Raw genomic sequence first — 22,817 nt, 5'->3', positions numbered from 1 at the left:
ATATATATATATACATACAACGCACAAACACATATATACACATAAGCATATATATATATATATATATATATATACACATATACAAATTATAATAGATGTTACTACCGCCACTACTACTACTACTACTAATAATAATAATAATAATAAAAAATACCTAGTGAAAGATTAGTGATTCGCCTTAAAGAAAATTAAAAATTTAAAATGTATTGTTAAAAATTTATATTATATATATATATATATATATATATATATATACAGAGAAATATGTATAATTTAGGAGTACTATTTAATCTTAATATGTAAAAAAATAAAATAATATAACAGCCGCTAGTGGTATTGGTTATTTCTATAATTCTTCAGATAAAAGCAATAAACTAGATAAGACAAGAGGATAAAGTCCGGTAAAATGGGTTGAAAAACTACAATCATAAGAATGGATAGTAATAATAAAAGAAAATGTATAGTAATAAAAAAAAATAAAAAATTTCTAATGGGGACTACGTAATTTCAAAAATTGCAATACTTGTATTTTGCCGTATGTTTGCATTGGAAAATCAGCTCACTCTTTGTATTTACCACATTCCATAATTATTATATATATATATTTCAGTATTTACATAAACAGTGCTCGATACACGTGCAGAGCTTAGTAGCAGTATAAAAATATATTTATGGCAAGTAAGCCACACAGAAATAATTGGCTTATTTCCATCAGGCTAATCACCTTACTTTCCATAAGTATATTTTCATACTCTCTCTCTCTTTATATATATTATATATATATATATATATATATATATATATATATAGCATGTGTTAGTGTTTAAAAAGGAAGACTGAGGTTTTTATATCCATGGTAAAAAATAGGATGGAGGGAAAACATTCCTCTCCATTGTATAATTATCATAATGATAGATTTATTTTAGTCGTTCCCCCATTTTTTTTTTTTTTTTTTTCCCAATAATTTGATTTTTTTTTTTTAATCGTTCCCCCATTTGAATTCATTTCCCTATACAAAACAAAAAAATCTCAATTCGGCTTTGAAAAGACAGAGTAAAACCCGGTCAGCTGACTCTACCCCCTTATTTATTTAATATATTTTTTTTTTCAACCTCCATTGAATGTTTTCTCTCCATCTTTCTTTTTACCATGAATACAAAAAAAAATTCAGTCTTCCTTTTTTAACAGCTATAAAATAGTTTTATACCCCTAAAAAAAAGAAAAAAAATTATATATATATATATATATATATATATATATATAATAGCAGGATAAGAATTTCATAGAAAATAATGCTAACATCAAAAGAGAAAGCTTTAAAGTTTGTTCAATATGAATTTATTCAAAACAATTTGTTTGTCTTTGCAAGAAGTAAGCTCTTCATAAATGTAAACCAATTCTGTTTTCGACTGAAGGATACATGAAAATATACTGCCAGCTTTTTTGACAGTTGGACGGCTTTAAATTGTTATGTACTTATAGGGGTGACCATCTGGGAATGCTGGGTGATGTATGTAGAACACAGCCTTAGTTGCCAAGGATTGATACAAATATACCTATATAACAGGCAGTTTTTGGCCATTCCTTGTGATCTGTGTTGATCAGACACTAGCTGGCGATAACAGACTGAATTCAAAACCCTCCATTATTAAAAAGAACTGTTAAAAATGTTGACCATTCACACTCGAACTCCAATTAAATTATTATATAATGCAAAAATAAAATTGCATAATGTCATGGGAAAAACGCGATGAGATGGACCGATTTTAATCATAAAAATATATCATTTTTTCTTAAAAGCTAGCATCACTATAAATTGATACACTTTCAATTTTTCATTGCGTATGCATTTTGGCTACAAAATAAATTCATAATATTTCTATATCCCTCCCCCCCAAAAAAGTAGTTATTCATTCTTTCTTTCTTTAATCCCTCACATATAATTAAAATTATATCAATATTGTCAGATTGATCAACATTCCAACATTTTCATGTTTTGTCAAGACTCCAATTGAACCTCGCACCTTGAAAATAAAAAGATAAGGGAAACTTTGTTTTTTCTTTTTCAAGTTGCCTTCTAGAAAGATTTTATTTTGTTCAATCTTCTTTTTCAAGGTGCAAGGGTCAATCGAAGTTCTGACGAAATATGAAAATGTTGAAACATTGATTGATCCATGTAAACTCCTTAGAATGTTTATATAATTTTAATTATATAAAAGCTCTATATACGTATTGAGCACTTTCAAAATAACATTTTTTTTTAGATCATGTTAGCAATATATCTGAACTTAATCAATTATATGTGTTAATTTTTTTTTTTACAATTGGAATTCAATAATGAATTCCAATTAAAAAATAATTATATGCATATGTGTGTGTGTGTGTGTGTGTACAATTAAATAAGTTCAGAAGAGAAAAGCCAGCATTATACAAATAGAAAAACTGGCTTAAGAACATTTATTTTAAAATGAAGGAAAATATATAAACAAACATAAGTATATATCAATAGGAAAATATCTTATTGATATATACTTATATATTTGTTTATATATTTTTTTCATTTCTAAAATAAATGTTCCTAAGTGATTTTTGTTTTTTATATTTGTATAATAATGCTGGTTTTTCTCCTCTTCTGATGAGAAGCATTTAGCTTTGAAAGAGGTTTTACTTTCTCTTTTTATCCTCTTCCTTTCTTATTGATCTGATGATATAATAAAGTTTATGTCATTTTTTCTTATCTTTTTATTATATGAATTGCTCCTCTTAACCATGTAGAGCTTTTACTATTTTCGCATGTTTGCTTTGTTTAAAGATTAAATTTTTATCAGGTCCATTTATTATATATGCATAATATATATTATATATGTACGTGTATAAAACCACAGTTCTAACTGTGGTTGTATAAAAAAAATTAATAAAAAAAAAACATCAAATGAAGCTCGACATGTAAAAATCATATTTTTTACTTTCATTGAGCAAACAGATTTCATTTAGTAAACGGGATTCATGAAGGAGATACTTATTGTCTCCTGCTCTCATTTTTCTGTAAAAATAATTATCTTTTAAAGCTTTTAAGTCCAAAATTAACCAAAAAATATATTGTTAAAAAAATTTTTTTGTGTGTTTTTTTTTAAGCAATTTTTATAATTTATCCGAAATAAATGATGCCCTTTTTCTTATCCACGACATGAATAAAAACATTTACGATTCTAACTCCTTTTCATTAATAAACGTCTTCTTCCTATAGATGATGCCTTGTTACTGAGAGAAAAAGAAAAGTAAAATCAACAAAAATAAAAATAGTTTCTATTTTGTATGAAGATTTCTGTCCGTTTCTCCAACTTTCTTCCAATTAAGATGAGAAAAATATTTTGTATTTTTTTTTTTATCAAAATGTCAGTTATGTCCCTTTCTCACTCAAAGTGTCAGTTATGTCCCTTTCTCACTCATTGTGAGGTGCAGCAATCTTTAACAACAGCTGAAGTGTCCGTGTAATTTTATCTGAAAAAAAAAATAAATAAAAACCTGGATGAGTAAATCTTGATGAAGACTGATGGATGCTAATTCAAAATTAGCTGAACATATTTCAACTAATGAGAACAATACAATTTACTTAAAAATTTTGTTTTATGTTAATGAATAATCACTTATCAAGGCCGTTGTCAGTTGGCGATGAACAACACCTTTGAGGATTGAAAACAATAACTTAAACGTTCAGAATTTGATTATTTAAGTGGGTGGTTCCACAAGAATTTAACATCTGACGTAAAGACAAGCATGTGTTAAAGTTGGAGTTATCGAACTTGGTGGCCTTCTTCTCTTCAATATGGCGTCCGGCTAACAGTAACACGTGTTTATCCTACGCTTATCCTAAGTGAACTAACATGTTGTACTTGGTTGGGTAACAGTTCCACTGTTTGCATTCCACAGATACGAAATTCTTGAAAAAGAACTATAGCGAGTGACAAAAATGTGTCAAAATAAAAATGCTTAAACTCGTTTCTGTACATATGACTCGATGCATATATTTAGTTGAATTAAAAAAACAAACAAATAAAAACATTTTAAGCCGATTTTATGAATTTCCATGGATTTATCAAATTTGCTATTAAAAGCTAGATTTTTCCTTCAATAAAAAGTTCTTAATCAAAGTCGATGACAGAGTTAACATCTGCTTTAAACCAGCTTCTCTCGTCCCTCTGTCAGGTGTTACGAGAAGCAAAATAATGTTTCTCACCACACACACACGCACACACACACACACACACACACACACAAAGGGAGGGAACTATCCTTTCCTATCTTTGTACAGGAGTTTGTCTGAACAACCCGGTATGAGGATACTTTTCCCTACAAGTTGTATCTTTTTGTGTAATATTTGTCAGTAAGAAGAAGAATAATGAGACGTCATTAAGCTACGGAAGTCATTTTATTATATTGTAAAGGGACATAACTTGTACAGTTAAAACAACAAAACAAGATAAGATAATCCATATCATGACATCCCTCTTTCATTAAAGAAATGAATGTTTAAGCAGAGTTTGCTGGGGGGAGGGGAGTCAGGTGTTAACCCTTCCTATAGGTCATATCTTTTGACGACATGACGATCTTGTGATTGTTCCAGATGGTTGCTGTTGCTGGATTGTATTTCTTGTGCAGGTCTGTGTGTTTCTTGTGCAGGTCTGTGTGTAGATGCTGGTGAGAGTGTTGGGAATTTCTGTAGATGTATGTTTGGAATGTTGGGCTGTGTAAACTGAGGGTGATGCAAGGGTGTATTACATAGAAATGTCTGTGTTGTATTAGGGAACTGGGTATCTTTCTTGAGATGCCTGCAGTTTCTGTGAAGAACCTGTCCTGTTGGGGTTTCAGCAATGTAGGATCGGGGTTCATTGCAGGCTCGTCTGATAACTGCTAGAGTCCATCTTTTCATATCCTGATCTTGTACTTGCACCCGTTGTCCCACACTGAGATTAAGGAGATTCTTAGCATGTTTATCATGTTGTCTTTTCTGCGACAGCTGTCGCTGTAGTAAGCGATCCTGAATTTTCACTTTTTGGACATTTTAGTTGGTGCATTTTGTGGAGAGATTGGTGAGCAGTTTACGATTAAAGAGTAGTTCCCTCGAGGATAGGATTACATGATCTATCGGAATTGATCAAAGACATAATAGACTCATGTTTATGTCCCAATTGCTTAGTATGGCTTTCTTCATGGTTATTTTAATGGTCTGTACACAGTGTTCTGCCATGCCATTCGATTAGGGGTATCTGGGAGAAGAGGCAATATGCTCAAAATCCCATGTTTTAGCAAATTCTTTAAAATGCTGAGAGCTAAACTGTGAGTCATTGTCACTGATAAGCCTTTCTAGCACTCCTTGTTCTACATATATTTAGCACTTCCGGCATAGACATGGCCTCGTTTTTGCTTAGTAATTGCTTTTGCAACTCTGGAAATTTAGTTCCAACAATTATCTGATGAATCACACATTCTTCCAGCTCTCATTTGTCCCTGAACTTGCATTTGTGTGCTTGTAACCTGCACCTCGCGAGGAAATCATCAATATTTTCTGTTTCATTTTAAGAGTAATTTTGTAAGCAGAAATGTGCAATCCAAAAATTAACTTTAGGCTCTATCTGTTCTAAGAATTTCTCCCAAATTATAGCAGGATTGCATCTGTTGACCTCATTTGTGAATGACCAAGAATTATATCACTTTAATCCTTCTTTCCTCGGCAACAAGAGAATGTGATCCACTTGTTTGTCTTCTGCAGTGCCTTTAACAGAAAAATACAACTCACTTCGTTGCTGGAAAAATTTGAAGGATTCCACAAAATTCGTAGTCTCCCAGCACATATATGTATGATTCAGCATTATTCTTGTTATTATTGACAATAATATAAGGGATGGAAGAAAAAATGTTAGACATTAACAGTTCATGGGTGTAAATCCAATATGGCGTCTTAATAACTGGTCGAACTTCTTGTTGGCTGTAGGATTGAAATGTTGTTGAACTCTGCAAAGATTCTTCTTTCTTCTTTTTTAGGATAATCCACCATAGTTGAACCCGACCACTACCACCATGTTGTACCTTTTTGTGTAATATTTGTTAGTACGAGTAAGTAAGAAGAAATAACAAAGCATCACTAAGCTACAGAAGCCATTTTCTTGTATTGTAAAGACACGCAACTTGTACAACAAAACAGGATATGATAATCCATAGCATGACACAAGTAAACCCTGACTAAATATTCAAATCACATAGTATTTGTGATCGAAATAAGATCTCCTCAATATGGCTAATCTACACTGGTTCTTACAAGAAATGGTGCACATTTGTTGCGGTTACTTCAAGTAACAGCACTTAGTTGGATATTTCACCAGACAAGATGAGTTCTGGTCCTGGAATCTAGTAAGACCAAGAGACAAGGAGAAAGATATACTATAACATATTTAAATAGTCAATTAGGGACAAGAAAATTACATTCCCAACTTCTTAATAAACTCAGTGTTTGAGATGTAAAGAAGAACTTGAGTGGAATATTTGAATATCTATGGATATCAAGTGTTAACTCCAGGAAGAGAGTCCCTTGATTTCTGAGAACTTTGAAGTAAAATGAAACAGAATTATAATACACACTCCGATACTAAAACAAACACACACACACACACACACACACACACACACACACACACACACACACACAGTCATTTAGTATGAAAGTTTGGCTTATGCTTTTTTTAAACCCGTAGACAATTCACAGCCCTTAAATTATTGACTTAAGTTTCCTCGATATATAAGCTAATCAATCCACCTTGTTCTGTTCTAAATATAAATAACAATCTGTTTTCTTATCTATATAAACTTCCATTTTAAACATAAAATATCCTTATGTGAATTTCTGTTTTTGAACTCATTATTTTGTTTGTGTTTATAATTTCTCAAGCATTTGAGTTTGATCTAAAAACACTTTCCCCCAAACTAGAATATTAAAACAAGTCCACCAAAAACTTTATGATAATTTCGTTTCATTTTAGGTTCACAGGAGAAGAAAGGAAAAGTGGTTGCTGCTAAAGTATTTACTGCAAATGTTTCACAAGGACAAACCAGAGATCGGAGCTTAGTCAAACAACTACCATGAAAATAATGATAGACTAGTAAAATGTTAGCAACATCTTTTCCATGAAGTTGGTTGTTTTACGGCATATCAACCCTTTTTAGATTATTTAATGCCAAATCCAGTGATTTTGAAGAAAAAGTTTTTAATAGAATATATTTGGGTTTTTTCAAGTCAGTTTCTATTTAACCCATAGTTCGGACCCTAACAGGTACTACCACTCCGGGTCAGAGTGGACCTGGGAGCAATGGCAATTAAGGCGCCTCACCATCGGATATAGTTTAAGGTCATACCCAGGACTCTTTTCCATGAAAAATAAGCTGCAGACACCAGACTATTTTATATTCTGTCAATGCTCTTAGAAGTAATTTCACAGATGTGGTAATAGGATTCCATTCCATAGAACTTATCAAGCTCTTGTACAGAGAGAGGATTATTAAATTAATAATTTTTGGAATGATATAGAGCATTTTTTCCAGAGATTTTTATTATTAAATTAATAATTTTTGGAATGATATAGATCATTTTTCCAGAGATTTTTATTAAATTAATAATTTTTGGAATGATATAGAGCATTTTTTCCAGAGATTTTTGCAATGGATTTGATGTATATCTATCATTTCAGATTTGGAGTGAAGACTGGTTCTAGGAGTTTATCAAATCAGGTGGTGTCTTTCAAGGATAGAGCTTAAAAAAGAAACAGCTTGATCATCAATGCTCTTCAAAATGCTGCCATAAATGGTTTTGTTTGCTTAGATGTCAATATATCATCTCAGAATATGATTTGGAAGATCACTGATGAATTGGGTTGGGCTGAATATGAATCCTTGAGGTACACTGATGTTCAATCTAAATGACCATCAAGATTTTTCCTCAAACTGCTAGACTAAACTATGGAATTACTTCACTGCTTACCTGACTGCACAAACATGTAGAAATTTAAATACAATTCAAATTGGTCATTTTGCTGCTTAACTACCTACATAGTGTCCTTGTAGGAATGTAGGTCCCCTACATTCAAGTGGAAATATACATTGATTGAAGTAAATAAGAGTAAAGTAAAACATGGCTGCAGGGAAGAGAAGAGGACATCTGTAGCAGCCAATGTTTACACATCAACGTCCAAAATCAAAATGAGTAAACTCGTTTGTACATAAGTCGTTTGCTCACTGTCCTGAATAAAAAGAAAATTATATTTTGAACCAATCAGAAAATTTTCTGATTTTATTTGAAATGGTCTTTCTGGGAACCACCTAAATCCTCTAAAATGATCATTTGTTTATTGATCATTTTTTTATTGACAATAGCATCAGATTTGATGTAAGTCTAAAGTCTGTTCAAGTCTGAAGTGAAGGTCAGTCCTAAAAGCTTATCAATTGGGGCAAAGTGAGGATTATTGGGGAAAGAAGAGAAGCTTGGTTTTAGATGTATTAGAAGTAATCAGCCAGTTTTTTTTTTGGGGGGGGGATCTTGAATTTATAGTATTTTCCATTCAAATTCTTCATGGAAATATAGATTGATACTTTTGCCAATATTATTAGAGAAAGTGATGCACAGACTGTGCTATCGCCAACCACACCTTTTCTAAGCCAGTATTGCTAGAATCTAAAGCAAAAGTCCAAACAATGCTTGGATAAACAGAAATGGATTAGCGTTATTTTTAACCTTCTTTATCCTACATTGCCAGATTAATGCTTGAAAATTAAGTCTACCATCTGGAAGATTGCTTAAGTTTGATGACTTAGTTACAATGATTAATAAATATAAAAATGAAGACTTTTTTTACTTACCAATATATGGCAGTTTTAATTTATAATGGATGAACGGGAAGTAGACCAAAAGTCCACTAACAACAAACATAAATGCGTAAAAGAATTCGATGCGTGGATTGAGGATGATTGGTGTCACTATAAGGTAAATGGCACCCAAAATGACAAGGACGGGAATAAATATTGGTACCTGAAAAGAAAAATCAGAGATAAAAAACATAAAATATAATGAGATTAACTATAAAAAGGTAAAGAAAGTAATAAATATGTACACCCTCCACCTTTTGTTTAAAAGATGGGATCACCTAATTGTAAAGATTCTCAGCCAATTGGAAATGATGAGAGAGCAAAGATTGTCACATGGTTTAGATGACATCCTGTGCTTTTCTCCTTTCAGTGATGAAAAGAAGTTTGCAAATGAGTGTGGAAGTAAGATAAAGTCAACATAAATCAGCAATAAAAGATTACTATTCTCTATCTTTACGAATCTAATATCAAACCATATATGGAGTATGTCATCATATTTGGATTGGTGAATCTCTCTTCCATTTGAAGATTCTTCATAAACTGCAGAAGAAACACTGCGAGCATGTCTCTACTTTATCATGATTTTCATGGCAAGTGCTCGTCTGAGCTCCAATCTATGGTCCTCCCTCACCAAACTTCCACAAAAAACACTTGTCTATCTGAAACCACTGTCAATAATTTCCTCCACTCTTTATCTGTGCCTAAACCTAAAGATAGATTCCATGAACAATGTTTTTTTCTTAGAACTGCACACCTGTGGAACTTTCTTTTCTTTACCTGTTTCCCAATTGACTACAATTTGGTAGTCTTCAAGTCCGACATAAACAAATTCTTGATGAACTGTCCCCTTAAGTAATCCAATTTACCAAATTTCCACTACTAACGATTACTATATCATTCCATTGACTACTGTACACTCAATAACCCTTATTCTTGAGTGGCCTCCAGACCTTGATAGGTGGTAACTCCTATGTAGAAAAAAAAAACGTATCTGCAATTTGATCGGCATCATTGCAACCTCTCTCTCACAGACGTGCTGTTGCTAGTTTCACTCTTTTTTCTATAAATGATATCATGGCTTGCGTTGTTTAGAATTGTCTGATCTACTTTCTGCTGCTCCTTTTGTTCCAACTCATTTTACTTGTTAGTAGTCTCCATCAATTTTCTGTTTTGATATCTCATTGTAATTCAGCTTCCAATTCTTGTGCAACTTTCTCCCTACCTATAACCTTGGTCTTTTCAAGACTAAGGTCAAAAGTTATTTCCTGTCTTTTTGTTAATCATCTTTTGTTCTTATTAGCTCTTTATATCAAGTGACTACACGATTTGTCTGGCGTAATTTATATTTAAAAAACAAAACAAACACATTTCTTTTTTTTTGTTTGTCTTCATTTGTAATTTGTGGAAGAAAATACTTTAGAAAATGCTAGACGAGTTGGATGGCAGAAGAAAACAAGTGGTTACAGTTTTACATTATGTGACATACCCTCCAGAGATAATGGATGTGTGACACATAACCATAAGAAGCAACATTATTTGAAGAACTTCAGAAACTTTTGTATACGATGCTGTGAACATATGCAGCACAATCTTACAAAAATACATCTTAAATGACTTCTTAACAATAAATTGAGGATCACTTCTTTGCATCGATACTCATTTAGTTCAGTTTTGATAAGTAGAACTAATGTGTGCTAGGTTGCACAAATACATTTTGTGTTTTACTAAGGAAGTCAGGTGCAACTCAAGGTTTTGTGCTACTTATAAACATTCCATTGAAGTGCAATGGAATTACAGGTAATATGGTAGATGTTAAATAGTTCATATGCAAACAAAGTGTAAAACAATGGAGAAATATGAGAACAGATATGGAGAAAATATATTTGGACAGTGAAGCTATTGCGGTTATTCAGAAGTTTTGTTACTTCTTTTTTTTAAATAAACATTTCTCCTATATAATAAAATGACTGCAGAAATTCCTCTCTGGACCAAAGTATCATAGGTCTGTAACAAGAGATGCCACATACAAATTCAATACATCTAACCTAATAGCCACTCCCTTATGTAGCTTTCGAACACCATTTTAGACACATTCAGTTGTGATAATAAAATGCTACATTGCATTCAACAAGCAACACCATCACAATCGCAACATCTTTAGAGGAAGGAGTCTATTTTTTTCTCTAAGTATTTACTTCTTCCACTGCTACCAATTTTCAGTGGGTTCCATTCTACATTTTCCACAGATACTGTGCATGCACCTATTGTAACTGCCTCAGATATATACACTTAACATAATCTTTCCAATTTTCAATTTATAAATAATAAAGTCTCCCTTTCCTAATTCCATCCATTCTGATTGGCTAAGCTCTGACAATTCTCATATACCGGAATCCACTTATCGGCTTCATAAATGAACACTTGTCTAATATGGCATCACTAAGAGACATATGTTTTCCCCCCAGCATAGGTCATCACAGACATGCAAGATGGACAAACACAAGAGAGAAAAAATCTTTAAACAAACATTAAATAACCCATTTACTTGATTTCTTTTGAAAGATAGTTTGCCAGTACAAGATTCTCCTATGGCAATGATGACTACATATAAGATTCGCCTTCTTCGTAATTGTCATCTTTGTAGACACCATCTTCCTCAAAACGTCAACAAAATTGAGTTCTTTTACCATTAAACACCATGCGTGTACATTGGTGCATTTTTTTTTTATATTATTATATCGATAATAAAAATACCAAAGATTACTGAACAAAATCAGCTAAATTGAAGAGGCTGGTTCCCAAATATTTATTTTTTTTATTATTATGTTGAAAAAAATTATGGAAGTTTATTGATTGACCAAATTAAAACAAACTTAATTCTTGCAACCAATTTTATTTTTGCTACATATTTCTTGGAAAATCCCATTGCGTTTATTGTTTTTTATTATTATGCTGAAAAAAAAAATAGATGGAAGTCTATTGAACAGAGTAAACTACATTGACAGGATTAGCTCCCAAATATTTGCATTTTTTTAAAAATATTTTTATGCCAGACGAAATAATACAAACTTATTTTTTGCCAACAATTCTATTTACACTATATATTTCTTTTAATAAAATTCCTTAATTTTCCTTTTTCATCGTAACAAATCTTTTAAAGATGTGATCATATGCGTTGGTACCTCATCACAGTACATTCATTTTGGCCACGGGCACCAGTGCCTACGGGCCAACAGTGGCTCCTACTAACAACTGTGTTTAATTGTTTTTTTTTACAGGTGGGGTGGGGACATACTTCCACTGTGCAACACCGGTAGAGGAGTCCTGCGAGTTTTAAAATTTAAAGTCAACTTAGTTTAGATAATATTCATCATTTTCTTTTGGTTTTTCCTTACATATGGCATGAATTAGAATTTGTAGGTTTTTACTCACCAGCATGTAAATATTGTTGTATATAGTTTAAATAAAGTTTAATGCATCAACACACAGTCATACAAGGTTGAAAATATGGTCAAAGTAGCAATTTTCTTAGTCTGAATCAAATGAAAAGTTTCATAAAATATACAAAGAATGTAAAAATGAAATCCTAGATGGATCTTATTTTTTCCATACCAATTTTATTCTCATCATACAAAAAATTATCAATTTTATTCTAGCCAGAATATGTATAGATTTTATTCTTCTAAGTGTCTTCATTAAATTTCCAATTTTACCATTACCAAAATGACTTCAATTATTTAATTTAACTCAAATTAATAAATGATCAATTTTACTTTAACCAAAATTATAGTCTTCATCAAATAATTTTGCATGTTTTGCCATTATCAATCAATACTTGCCTTATAAGGCCGATGTAAATCTTTTTGTGTACGCCGCAACACTAAAACACATGCACATGTTAGACCATGGAAAATCCAAGCAGTGAAACTGAAAAACTGGATCAGTGTCGAAAGGTTGAAAACTAGAATCAATAAAATTCCTATAATTGTCTGAAATGAAAGAAAAGAAAACAGTTAAAGAATATAAATGTCTTCCAAGTACCAAACATAAAATGACTAGATTGCAAGAATATTGGCCAATGAAGATCAAAAAGAAACAAGATAATTTTGCACCGTTCACAAATTTTTTCATAAAAAAGAGAGAAAAAAAAGATTTGCAAATTTAAATGACAAATAAAAAAAATAATATTGTATTTACACTCAATCAGATGTGCCTTATGCACTAATAAAAATGTAATTGGCATTTTGTTGCACTTTTTAAGATTTTAAATATTTATAAATTTTCTAATTATTATATTGATTATAATTTTCTCATTATTATATTGATTATAATTTTTTGAAGAAATAAAATGAATTGCATATAAAACATTAGAAGAAAAATTTCAAATCATAAGAAAAATCTAAAATCAGTAAATTATCAATTAATTTTGTCATAATAAAATACATTTATTAGATTAATTTGTAAAAGAAAAAACATTAAAAATCCAAAATCAGCGAATTTATTCAATTTTGTCATAAAAACGATTGTTTTATTAATATTGCTAAGAAAACATGTTTTACCTCATTATAATTAATTATACATAAATTATGTCGTTAGTATGTGAAGAAACTTTTTATAATGACAAAATTTAATTATTATTTGCTGTTTTTGTAATTTTTTCATTATCATTTTTTGTTTTGCAATTTAAAAAGAATCCAATAATCCTTTTTTATATTAAAAAAATATATTGACAATTTACTGATTTAAAATATTTCAATCGTTTTTTTTTTATCAAAAAAAATTAAAATCAATGTTATTATATCAGCACGGTGCATATTCTACGCAAGTACCGATTTCGTCTGTTTTTGTTGACATCCAAAAATTCTGTAATCTTTTCTCAAAATTACTTTGGTTTACATTTGAAGTGTTTAGTCGATACTGTTGGTATCGATGAGTGTTCAGAAACCATGCACGACATCCAATAAAAAATATCTACATGTCTATTAATATGTATAAATGTTTTGCTAAACGTTGTAATCTTTTCCACAAATGAGCTTTAACTGTTTACGCAAAACTATCGGCATAGATGGATGTTCATAAAACATGCAGTGTCTAATAAAAAATATATGGATACGTATACTGTAAAAGCATCTTAAAAATTATTTATTGGGGTTTAGACTGCAGTGCACAAGCACCTTCAAAATTGTCAAATCGGACCTGTACTGCACCAGCACTTTCAAATTTTTAAAATCGAACCTATACTGCATAAGCACATTAAAAATTTTCAAATCGGACCTATATTGCATAAGCACCTTCAAAATTGTCAAATCGGACTTATACTGCACAAGCACCTTCAAATTTTTAAAATCAGACCTATACTGCACAAGCACCTTCAAAATTGTCAAATCGGACCTATACTTCACAAGCACCTTAAAAATTATCAAATCGGACCTATACTGCACAAGCATCATCAAAGTTGTAAAATCGGATTATACTGCACAAGCACCTTCAAAATTGTCAAATCGGACCTATACTGCACAAGCACCTTCACTTTTTTTGTAAATTAATACATAAAAACATTAACACATTGACAGAGAGAGATGAAGTCAGCTCCGCTGACATGACTAAGCATTTTTTCAACTATGTATAAACAATAAAAAGACCCTTAAACTTAATACACAAGGTGGTTAAGTGGGCGATCGCCCCTAGACTTTTGAAAAATTAAGCATCAATTTTTGGAACAATCCTAAGTGTTTTCTGTTTCTTTACTTGAATTATTATTTTTTTTAATTTTGAGTAATAAAAAAAAATGGCTTTTTAAATTCTACATTTTTTGTTATATTTTAAAAATTTACTAGACTACCTATCAGCCTGGTGGTCCTTGAAGTGTAAAAATGTTCCAAATAAAGAATAATTTTGAGATAATATTGTCTTTTATTGTCTATAGAAACATTTTTTTAAGTGATGAATTACTTAGTCCATGATACATTGTAGTCTACATTGCACTTTAGAGAACCTGCTATTGATTTTATAAATTTCTTTTTCATATAACGGCTTGAATTAAAGTTTAAAATGCAAAAGTCACGTATCATAGTTCAATTGTACTCTAAAAATAAATATTCATTTAGGATGCACCCCTGTTGATTTTATATGCCAGGTCTTTCTACTTGTGCAATAAAATTTCTCAAATGCACTTATGATATTAGGCTGTATAAGGTGTTAACTTTAGTCAAAATCGACGGTACTTCTAGAGAATTGGGACGAAATTTTGTAGTCGATAGGACTTTTGGAGTTTTCAGATAAAAAAAAACAATGGTTTCAACTGATTTTCTGGTTAATTCTAATAAATCTTCCAAATTATTCAACTGAATATTTTACTGAATTATTAAACAAAACAACTGTGTTAGCAGGCCATCTTGTTTAAATCAAAACGGAAAATTACCTCCCTTTTGAACTCTTGTGTCTTCTGATCGTTGTCATCAAATTCTATTTTTTATTTTCTTTAATAAATAAATAATTCTAATGATGATGATGATGGTTTGATGTTGTTTTAAACAGAATACATCTGTTTCTTGATGGATAATCAAAATGATCTCCCCACCCCCCAAGAATGGATAGCTGAAACATGTGTCTACGTCAGAGTAAAAGTCATAAAAATAATTTTTAGGCACAACAGACGGACACTTATGTTGATAGACCACTGATAGAGATCGTTGTCAAGTGGTTGAAGAGGAGAAAGTAATAATTATTCTATGTTAAGAAAAGCCAATTAAGCTTTTACTTTTTTTCTTTGTTTGAAAACGCCATTGTTGAATGCAATATATTCCTCAGACAGCCCACGTGACAGTTTGGAAGCTGATTCAAAAGTGGAAACAGAGAGCGGACGACCGCGACGGAGATGAACTTAATCACTAGACAAGAACACGGGTAACGCCACAGGTATCGGCTACAGTTGCATCTCAACCCCAAGCCTGTGCATCTGAGCTGCCCTGTAGGGGTTATAGATAGATAGATAGATAGATAGATAAATAGATCTGGTGTGCAAACTTATTTAAGAGTAAAATTGCACTTTAAATAACATTCCCATTATTTGATTTTGAAATATTCTACTACATTTAATCTTATGAAGTATCTGGCCCAGTACATGTTTGTAATACCGAGATACTCATTGAAGGGTGAAGTGAGACCCAAAAATACTTCAAAGCAACCAACGACACTGTTTTATTATAGACATAAATTTTCAATTTTGTATTTACTTGAATTTGGGAAACACGTAAAATTTTAAATTAGAGGTAAAAACTCTTCCAGTGGAGTGTTTATTGGCCAGTCGTAAAATACACTTAAATATATTTTAATTTATGCAGATTTTGTATTTATTATCACAGAGCCAATATTGACCACATAACGTTCATACATAATTCAATGAAAGCTTCATTTGACATCATATAACCAGACCCTTAAATCATAATTCAAGGGACATCATATAACCAGACCCTTAAATCATAATTTAATGTTCCATCTTAAAGATGTAATTATTATTATTATTATTATTTCTATCATTTTTCTCTTATGTGATTGGAATATTTTATGATTTTTGTCAGAAACCATCAGCAACTTCAATGGAACCATGACAAAGACCAATCTCATGCTAAGATGAATATTCACAGCTAATACGAATTAGAACAAATACATTGAAGATATTGCCAAGGCTGCTGTAAGAAGGTGGATCTCCCCCTCTCCCCACCTCTACTGTACTAGAAAACTACTTACACCTGAAAGTATCCTGTATCTCTACAAAACCACCATTTGCCATGCATGGAGTATTGTTGCAACATTTGGTGAATCGAATAAATGGTCCCAAAAAAAAAGTGCCTCACATCCAATAGGTCCTGCACTATCAGCCAAGCTCCAACCTTTGTCCTCTCACCACAATGTTACATTCCTGTATTTGTTTTATCGGTACTTGAATAGAATATGCTCTGATAAACTCATTGCCCTTTTATCCCTTTGATTTAAACATTTATGACTACCTCAATAAGTAGCATAATCCCACCCTTTCATGTAGATACAGGAAAATTTTCTACCTTAATAGTTTCTTACTTTAAACTTCTAGACTTTGGAATTCCCTCCATCTTTCCTGCTTCTTTGACTGTACTAACATGCAGAAATTTAAATGGAATTGGAGCACTTATCTTGCTGCTCAACTCCCTACATAGTGACCATGTAGGCATGGCCTTACATAGTAACCTCTTATGTTTAAGTAACAATATGCCTTGTTTGAGGTAAATAAGAGTTTAAAAAATAAATATTGATGAGAAATTAGGTCCAAATTATCTGGCTACATATTCAAGGGTGCATTTTGTTTATGCATACATACAAGATTGTATCATTGCTGTTAGCAACAGCAGCTGAAATTAGCAAGTTTGTAAACAATGTTCATAAAAATTACTTGTAAAAATTAGCAGCAGTCATATTTGTGCTGACAGTCAGAGTAGCATAAAAAAAGTCAAATTGAATTGAATGTATCGCAATAAAATCTATAATACAAATAACTAATCAAGTAATTTGTTGAAACTAGAAACTATTTTATTTCATTTGTAGTATCCAGAAACACACAAAGATATCAAGATTTGGATTTGTTGATGTTCATATAAACCATGGTAGTGGTGGTGGTATTGGTGATCTACTTGGAAACAAAAATACTGTTATTAATGATGGAATGGGTAGAATTAAAGAATAGAAATTACTAAACATATAAAATGGAAAATTCTTATTTATTGCTGAATCAGGTTATTTTGGCAAAGTGTTTATGTCAAATATTTTTTTTTTTTTACATAGGCATCACCACTTGAGGATAAGGGTTAAGAGTGTACAGTAGTCAATTGAACAATATAGTAATCGTTAGTAATGGAAATTTAGTAAATTTGTTAACTTAAGTGGAACGGCTCATCAAAAACTTGTTTACGTTGGACTTAAAGACAATCAGATTGTAGTCAGCTGGAAAGCAAGAAAACGGAAGACAGTTCCACAGGCATGCACTTCTAAGAAAGAAGCTTTGTTCATGGAATTTACGTTTGGGTTTAGACACAGATAAAGAGTGGAGGGAATTATTGATAGTGTTTTCAGCTAAACGAGTGTTTCTTGTGAAAGTTTGGCGAGGGGGACCATAGATTGAAGCTCAGTCGAGCACTTGCCATGAAAATAATGATAAAGCAGAGACAAACTCGCAACATCTCTTCTGTGAGATAGAGGTTGCAGGGAAGAGAAAAGGACATCTCCTAAGAGGCTACAAAGTCTTTTTTGAACTCTATCAAGGCAGGACAAGTCCTTTCTAGCAGCTCCTGCCCAGATGTGGCAACAATACTCCATCCTTGGATGTACCTGGCTCTTATATAGATAGAGAATTGCATCAGCAGTGAGATATCTACTGGATCGATAGAAGGATTCCACCATTTTTCCAGCAGCCTTGGTAATAGATTTGATGTACGTGTTCCATTTCAGATCAGGAGTAAAGGTCAAGCCCAGAAGCTTGTCAAAACATGAGGCCTCCCCAAGACAAGTGCAGTTCATTTCAATTGATGCCAGATGGGGATCAGAGTGTTGATAATGTAAAAATAAAAGCTTGGTTTTAAATGCATTAAAAGTAACCAGTCACTCCTTTCCCCATTGTACCACGTGCTCAAGATCAGAGGAGAGAAAATCGGAGAGAACTTGGTCGTTTATAGTCTCAGATGTGCTACCATAGATGGTAGTGTCATCAGCTACGAATGATGTAAGATGTGATTTGGAAGATCATTAATGTAGAGGGACTTCAGCATTAATACTATGAGCTTCTGATTTCTGTCCATCAACCACTACTCTTATGAACCTATCAGAGAGAATTGATTTAATAATTGAGAAGACATTTCCAGCTATACCATAGCTGGAGATCTTGTGAAGTAAACCTTTATGCCATACCCTATCAAAGGCCTTTGATATGTCAAGAGCAATTGCCCTGGGAAGGTTGCCTCTCTCTCGAGATTCGCTAATCCTATGAGATATAACTGTAAGCATATCTGCTGTAGATCTAGCAGAACGGAACCATATTGTGTGTCATTAAGAAGATTATTTTTGTGGGACTGGTTGATTACTTCTCTATTTAACACAGATTCCAGCAACTTACTCACGATGCCTGTACTGAGAGGGAGATGAGCGATCATCTGAATTCTTAAATACAGGGCATACTGATGAGATTTTCCAGGGTGATGAAAAGCAATTCTCCTTAAGACAACGTTTAAACAGTTTTGTAAGTATGGGCGATAGTTGGGATAGAGCACACGCTTCTGCTCAGCTACTTTGGACTTGACGGACTGAGCATACAACTCTCTTGCGTTCTTTATTATTTTCTTACAATGGTTGCTGGCAGTCCTGAAAGCGGCTTTAGTCTTAATACATCTATTATGTTTGAAGCAATGGAAAAGGTGATTTCTGTGCACAATGGCAGCAGCACATTCTGGAGAGAACCATGGCTAGCTATCAGGTTTTTGCTGAAACTTTTTCGAGGGTATGAAACGGTCTATACCTACAATTAACCATTCCATCAGGTCTGATACTATAGCGGACACATCCTTTTTAAACATGGAATGCAGAGGTAGATCTGATATAAATGTACGGAAGCTATTCCAGTCAGCCTTAGTGTATCGATATAGTGTATGATGGAGAGGTAAGTCTGAGGATTTATTACATTTCGTTTTTATCTTATCAACAGAGTGGTCGGAAGATCCAAGTGGAGACAGAACGGAAACTGAACATAGTTCAGGGCAAGTTGTGAGAAAAAGCTCTAGGAAACTCGCATACTGGCTGTCAGTGTTGGGCACATGGGTGGGTTTGTGACCAATCTGAGTGAGGTCATAAGCAATGCAGAAATCATGACAGAACCTCCCCTCATCATCAGTCTTGTTTGAGTGGTTAATGATTTCACATTGTGAACATTGAAGTCTCCACATACATGAATGTTAGCTGAAGGATAAGCAGATAGGACTTGGTCAATTTTCTCAGATATGCTTTTAAAGATAGTAACTCCGTTGTTGTGGGGGTGATAGAGAGCAAATATAAACGCAGTAGTGTGAGCAAGTGCAACCCGGAAGCACATATAGAGTAAGTCAGGATCTTCTCTGGAGATGTCCCTACCACATGGAAAGCCATCTTTAATATAGGCACATATTCCATGCCCATGACGATCTTGGGGGTCAGATTTGGAAGTTAAGTTAGATGTGATATAAACAGATATAGTATCACATCATACCAATTATATTTAATCCATAGATGGATCTGAGATTAATGGCAACTATAGGGTGACTCCACACTCCCTAAATTAGGTTTTGTTTGGTTGTTTTGTTTTATTGTATATCAACCATTTTTAGGTCATTTAACATTGAATCTAATTTTGGTACAGTTTTTATGCTTCAAGTTCTTTATATTTTCAAATATTTGTTCATGATGTTTGGTTGAATTTGTAGAGGAAAATGGTTTTTATTTTTGGATTTGCAGAACATGGTTAACATTTGCATATGGAAGGAGAAAACAATAACATTAATGCTTGGTCCATTTTAGCTCAGGAAACTAGTATCTTCAGATAGCCTGATCTAATAGTAATAATAGCACTGATAGCACAATAGTAATAGGTCAAATCAAGGGTCTCTCCATCGGACACAGATTAAGATCTTACTTAGGAAAAAATAGAAAAGTTAAAAAAAAAAACTCACAGTGAATAAAATTGATGGAACAGGAGTGAATCGTTCAGTATGGATAAAAGAAAAGGCTTTCATCAAATGACCACCTCTGGCAACCACAAAATTTAATCTGAAAAAAAAAAAAATATATATATATATTGATATTTTTTTAATGAGTTACAAATAATTTAGTTTAAATAAATTTTAAAAGATTTTTAATTTTTTGTTTTGTTTTAGTTAAAAATATTTTTTCCCGGATATTTTAGAAGGAATCATCTAAGTTTGTCTGTTTTACAGCACATTAACCTTTTAGGGTGTTATATAATGATGATGTATGGAAGTGAAACTCGACTAGTGAGGATCGAGGATACGTGTAGGATGGAGAAAAATGATATAAAAATGATATAAAAATGGATGTGAAATGTATGTCTTATAGAAAACATAGAAGGGAGCGATAAGATGTATTTAAGAGAAAGGCAGATGAATGAAGACCTGTATGTAAATGGGTTACTTTGGAAGTCAATTTCTAAAAGCCATTCAAGACATGCCAGCATGTAAAACTGAAGAAAGAACAATAAGTTTTATGGTGTACTATCCTGATGATAGTTTCTTTCTAGAATCATATGTAAAAAAAGTTACCAAAATTCATGTGAAAATGATATTAATGAAAAATTGGATTTGAACTTAGAATACACATCCATTTTAATAGACATTTTGAACAAGCAAAAAAAAATAAAAATAATAAATGAATGCATAAATATTTTTTATATCAGTAAATTATGGCAAAAACAATAAAACATGCTTTTCAATAGACTCCAAAGTATAATTGGATAAAATAATTATGATAACCAAAAGAACATAAATTTAAGTGCTCATTTTTATAAATCTAAAAATAAAATTAATTAATTAATGAAATACATTAATTAATATCAATAAATATAAAGTCAATTATTGTTTAACACATGTTATTGTTAAATAATATTCTTAAGTTTGATTTCTGACACCAATTTTCCATTTAATTTACCTTCCACTTGAGAAGAGGCTGCCATTAGCTGCTCCGAAACAAGATAAGACAACAAAAACTGGCATAATCCAGGCCATTATGCCAAGCAACTTATGTCCCCAGACCTGAGAAAAAAAATTTGCATAGAAAGGAACTGTATAAATAATAGAGTTGTATTTATTATTTTCTTTTTGCAAGCAATATTCAACTAGCAAAACCTACATGGGCAGCAATTAGTCATATTTACATTGTTTAAATGTTATTTTTAAATATTCATTTTAGTTTTTCATTGTTTTATTTTTATTTCAATAAATATTTGATGTATAATATTTAATATATAACATTCAATTATAATATAAACAAAAAAAAATAATAATTCAACATGTGAGAAACACTTTTATTAATAATAAGAGATAAAGTATGCAAAATAAAAAAAAATGAAAATTAATTTTACATTAAAATTTTAAAGTTTTTTTCCATTGACAAAAAAATATCTAATAAATGGATAAAATGACTATTTCAAAATTCAAAACAGGAAGCTGTTACCAAGTAAACTGTTTCTCTTTTACTTTCATTTTTATATTTTTTTCTTGTCTCTTTTCTTCTTTCAATAGGCAGATTTTCTGTCCTTGTCAGAATTAATTGACATATTTTCAGCAGTAATTATGCTAATTTCTTTCCCAAATTGTAGTCATAGAGAAATTATGTATCCTCATGTCTTAACGTCACCAATATCAATATATTTTTGTTGGTAGGTTATGAGGGTATGAGAATTCATGCCACCAAAACAGAACGAAGCAATTCAAATTATTCCAACTCACAAATTCATACAAATTGCCTTCATTTTTAAAATGTTATGATTGCACAGGCAGTAAAAAATTATATAAAACAACAATATTGAGGAACAGTTTTGCACCACTTTTATATGCCCTGGCAATAATTAAAATGAAGACATCATGCTATTAAACCTTATGTCTTTATTGCAAATTTGATCAAAATCCATCACATGATTTTGATTTTAAGAAATTGAAATTCAGGGAATCTTGCTTAATTGGTTGGAAAAATATCAAAGGTTACATCGACTGAAATGTTAAAATAATGCTGAAGATGAGAACAGTAGTTTGAAGGATCCAAATAATATAATTAATCAATCTTCATCTCAAAAATTCAGAAATATAATAATTAATAACATTCAACAATCAGTTGAAAATTAA

At 31.7% G+C, this 22,817-nt stretch overlaps 1 protein-coding gene across 3 annotated transcripts in view; it reads right to left on the bottom strand.

The window, feature by feature from the left end:
- Positions 1-3,417: 3,417 nt before the first annotated feature.
- Positions 3,418-22,817, bottom strand: part of LOC145297684 (b(0,+)-type amino acid transporter 1-like) — a 115,303-nt gene continuing 95,903 nt past the window's right edge. For all 3 annotated transcript variants that reach the window (XM_080143881.1, XM_080143879.1, XM_080143878.1), the window contains exons 9-13: positions 21,625-21,728; positions 20,634-20,730; positions 12,750-12,899; positions 8,905-9,073; positions 3,418-3,501 (exon numbers count right to left, since the gene is read on the bottom strand). In XM_080143881.1, coding sequence (XP_080000007.1) covers positions 3,443-3,501; positions 8,905-9,073; positions 12,750-12,899; positions 20,634-20,730; positions 21,625-21,728 — 579 coding nt within the window. In that variant the 3' untranslated portion in view covers positions 3,418-3,442. The remainder of the gene's footprint in view (positions 3,502-8,904; positions 9,074-12,749; positions 12,900-20,633; positions 20,731-21,624; positions 21,729-22,817) is intronic.

The sequence above is a fragment of the Euprymna scolopes genome, chromosome 18, assembly GCF_053919585.1.
Source record: "Euprymna scolopes isolate OS-2025 chromosome 18, ASM5391958v1, whole genome shotgun sequence".
Classification (NCBI taxonomy): domain Eukaryota; kingdom Metazoa; phylum Mollusca; class Cephalopoda; order Sepiida; family Sepiolidae; genus Euprymna; species Euprymna scolopes.
The sequence above is the reverse complement of the archived record's forward strand: the minus strand, read 5'-3'. Positions and strand labels throughout refer to the sequence as shown.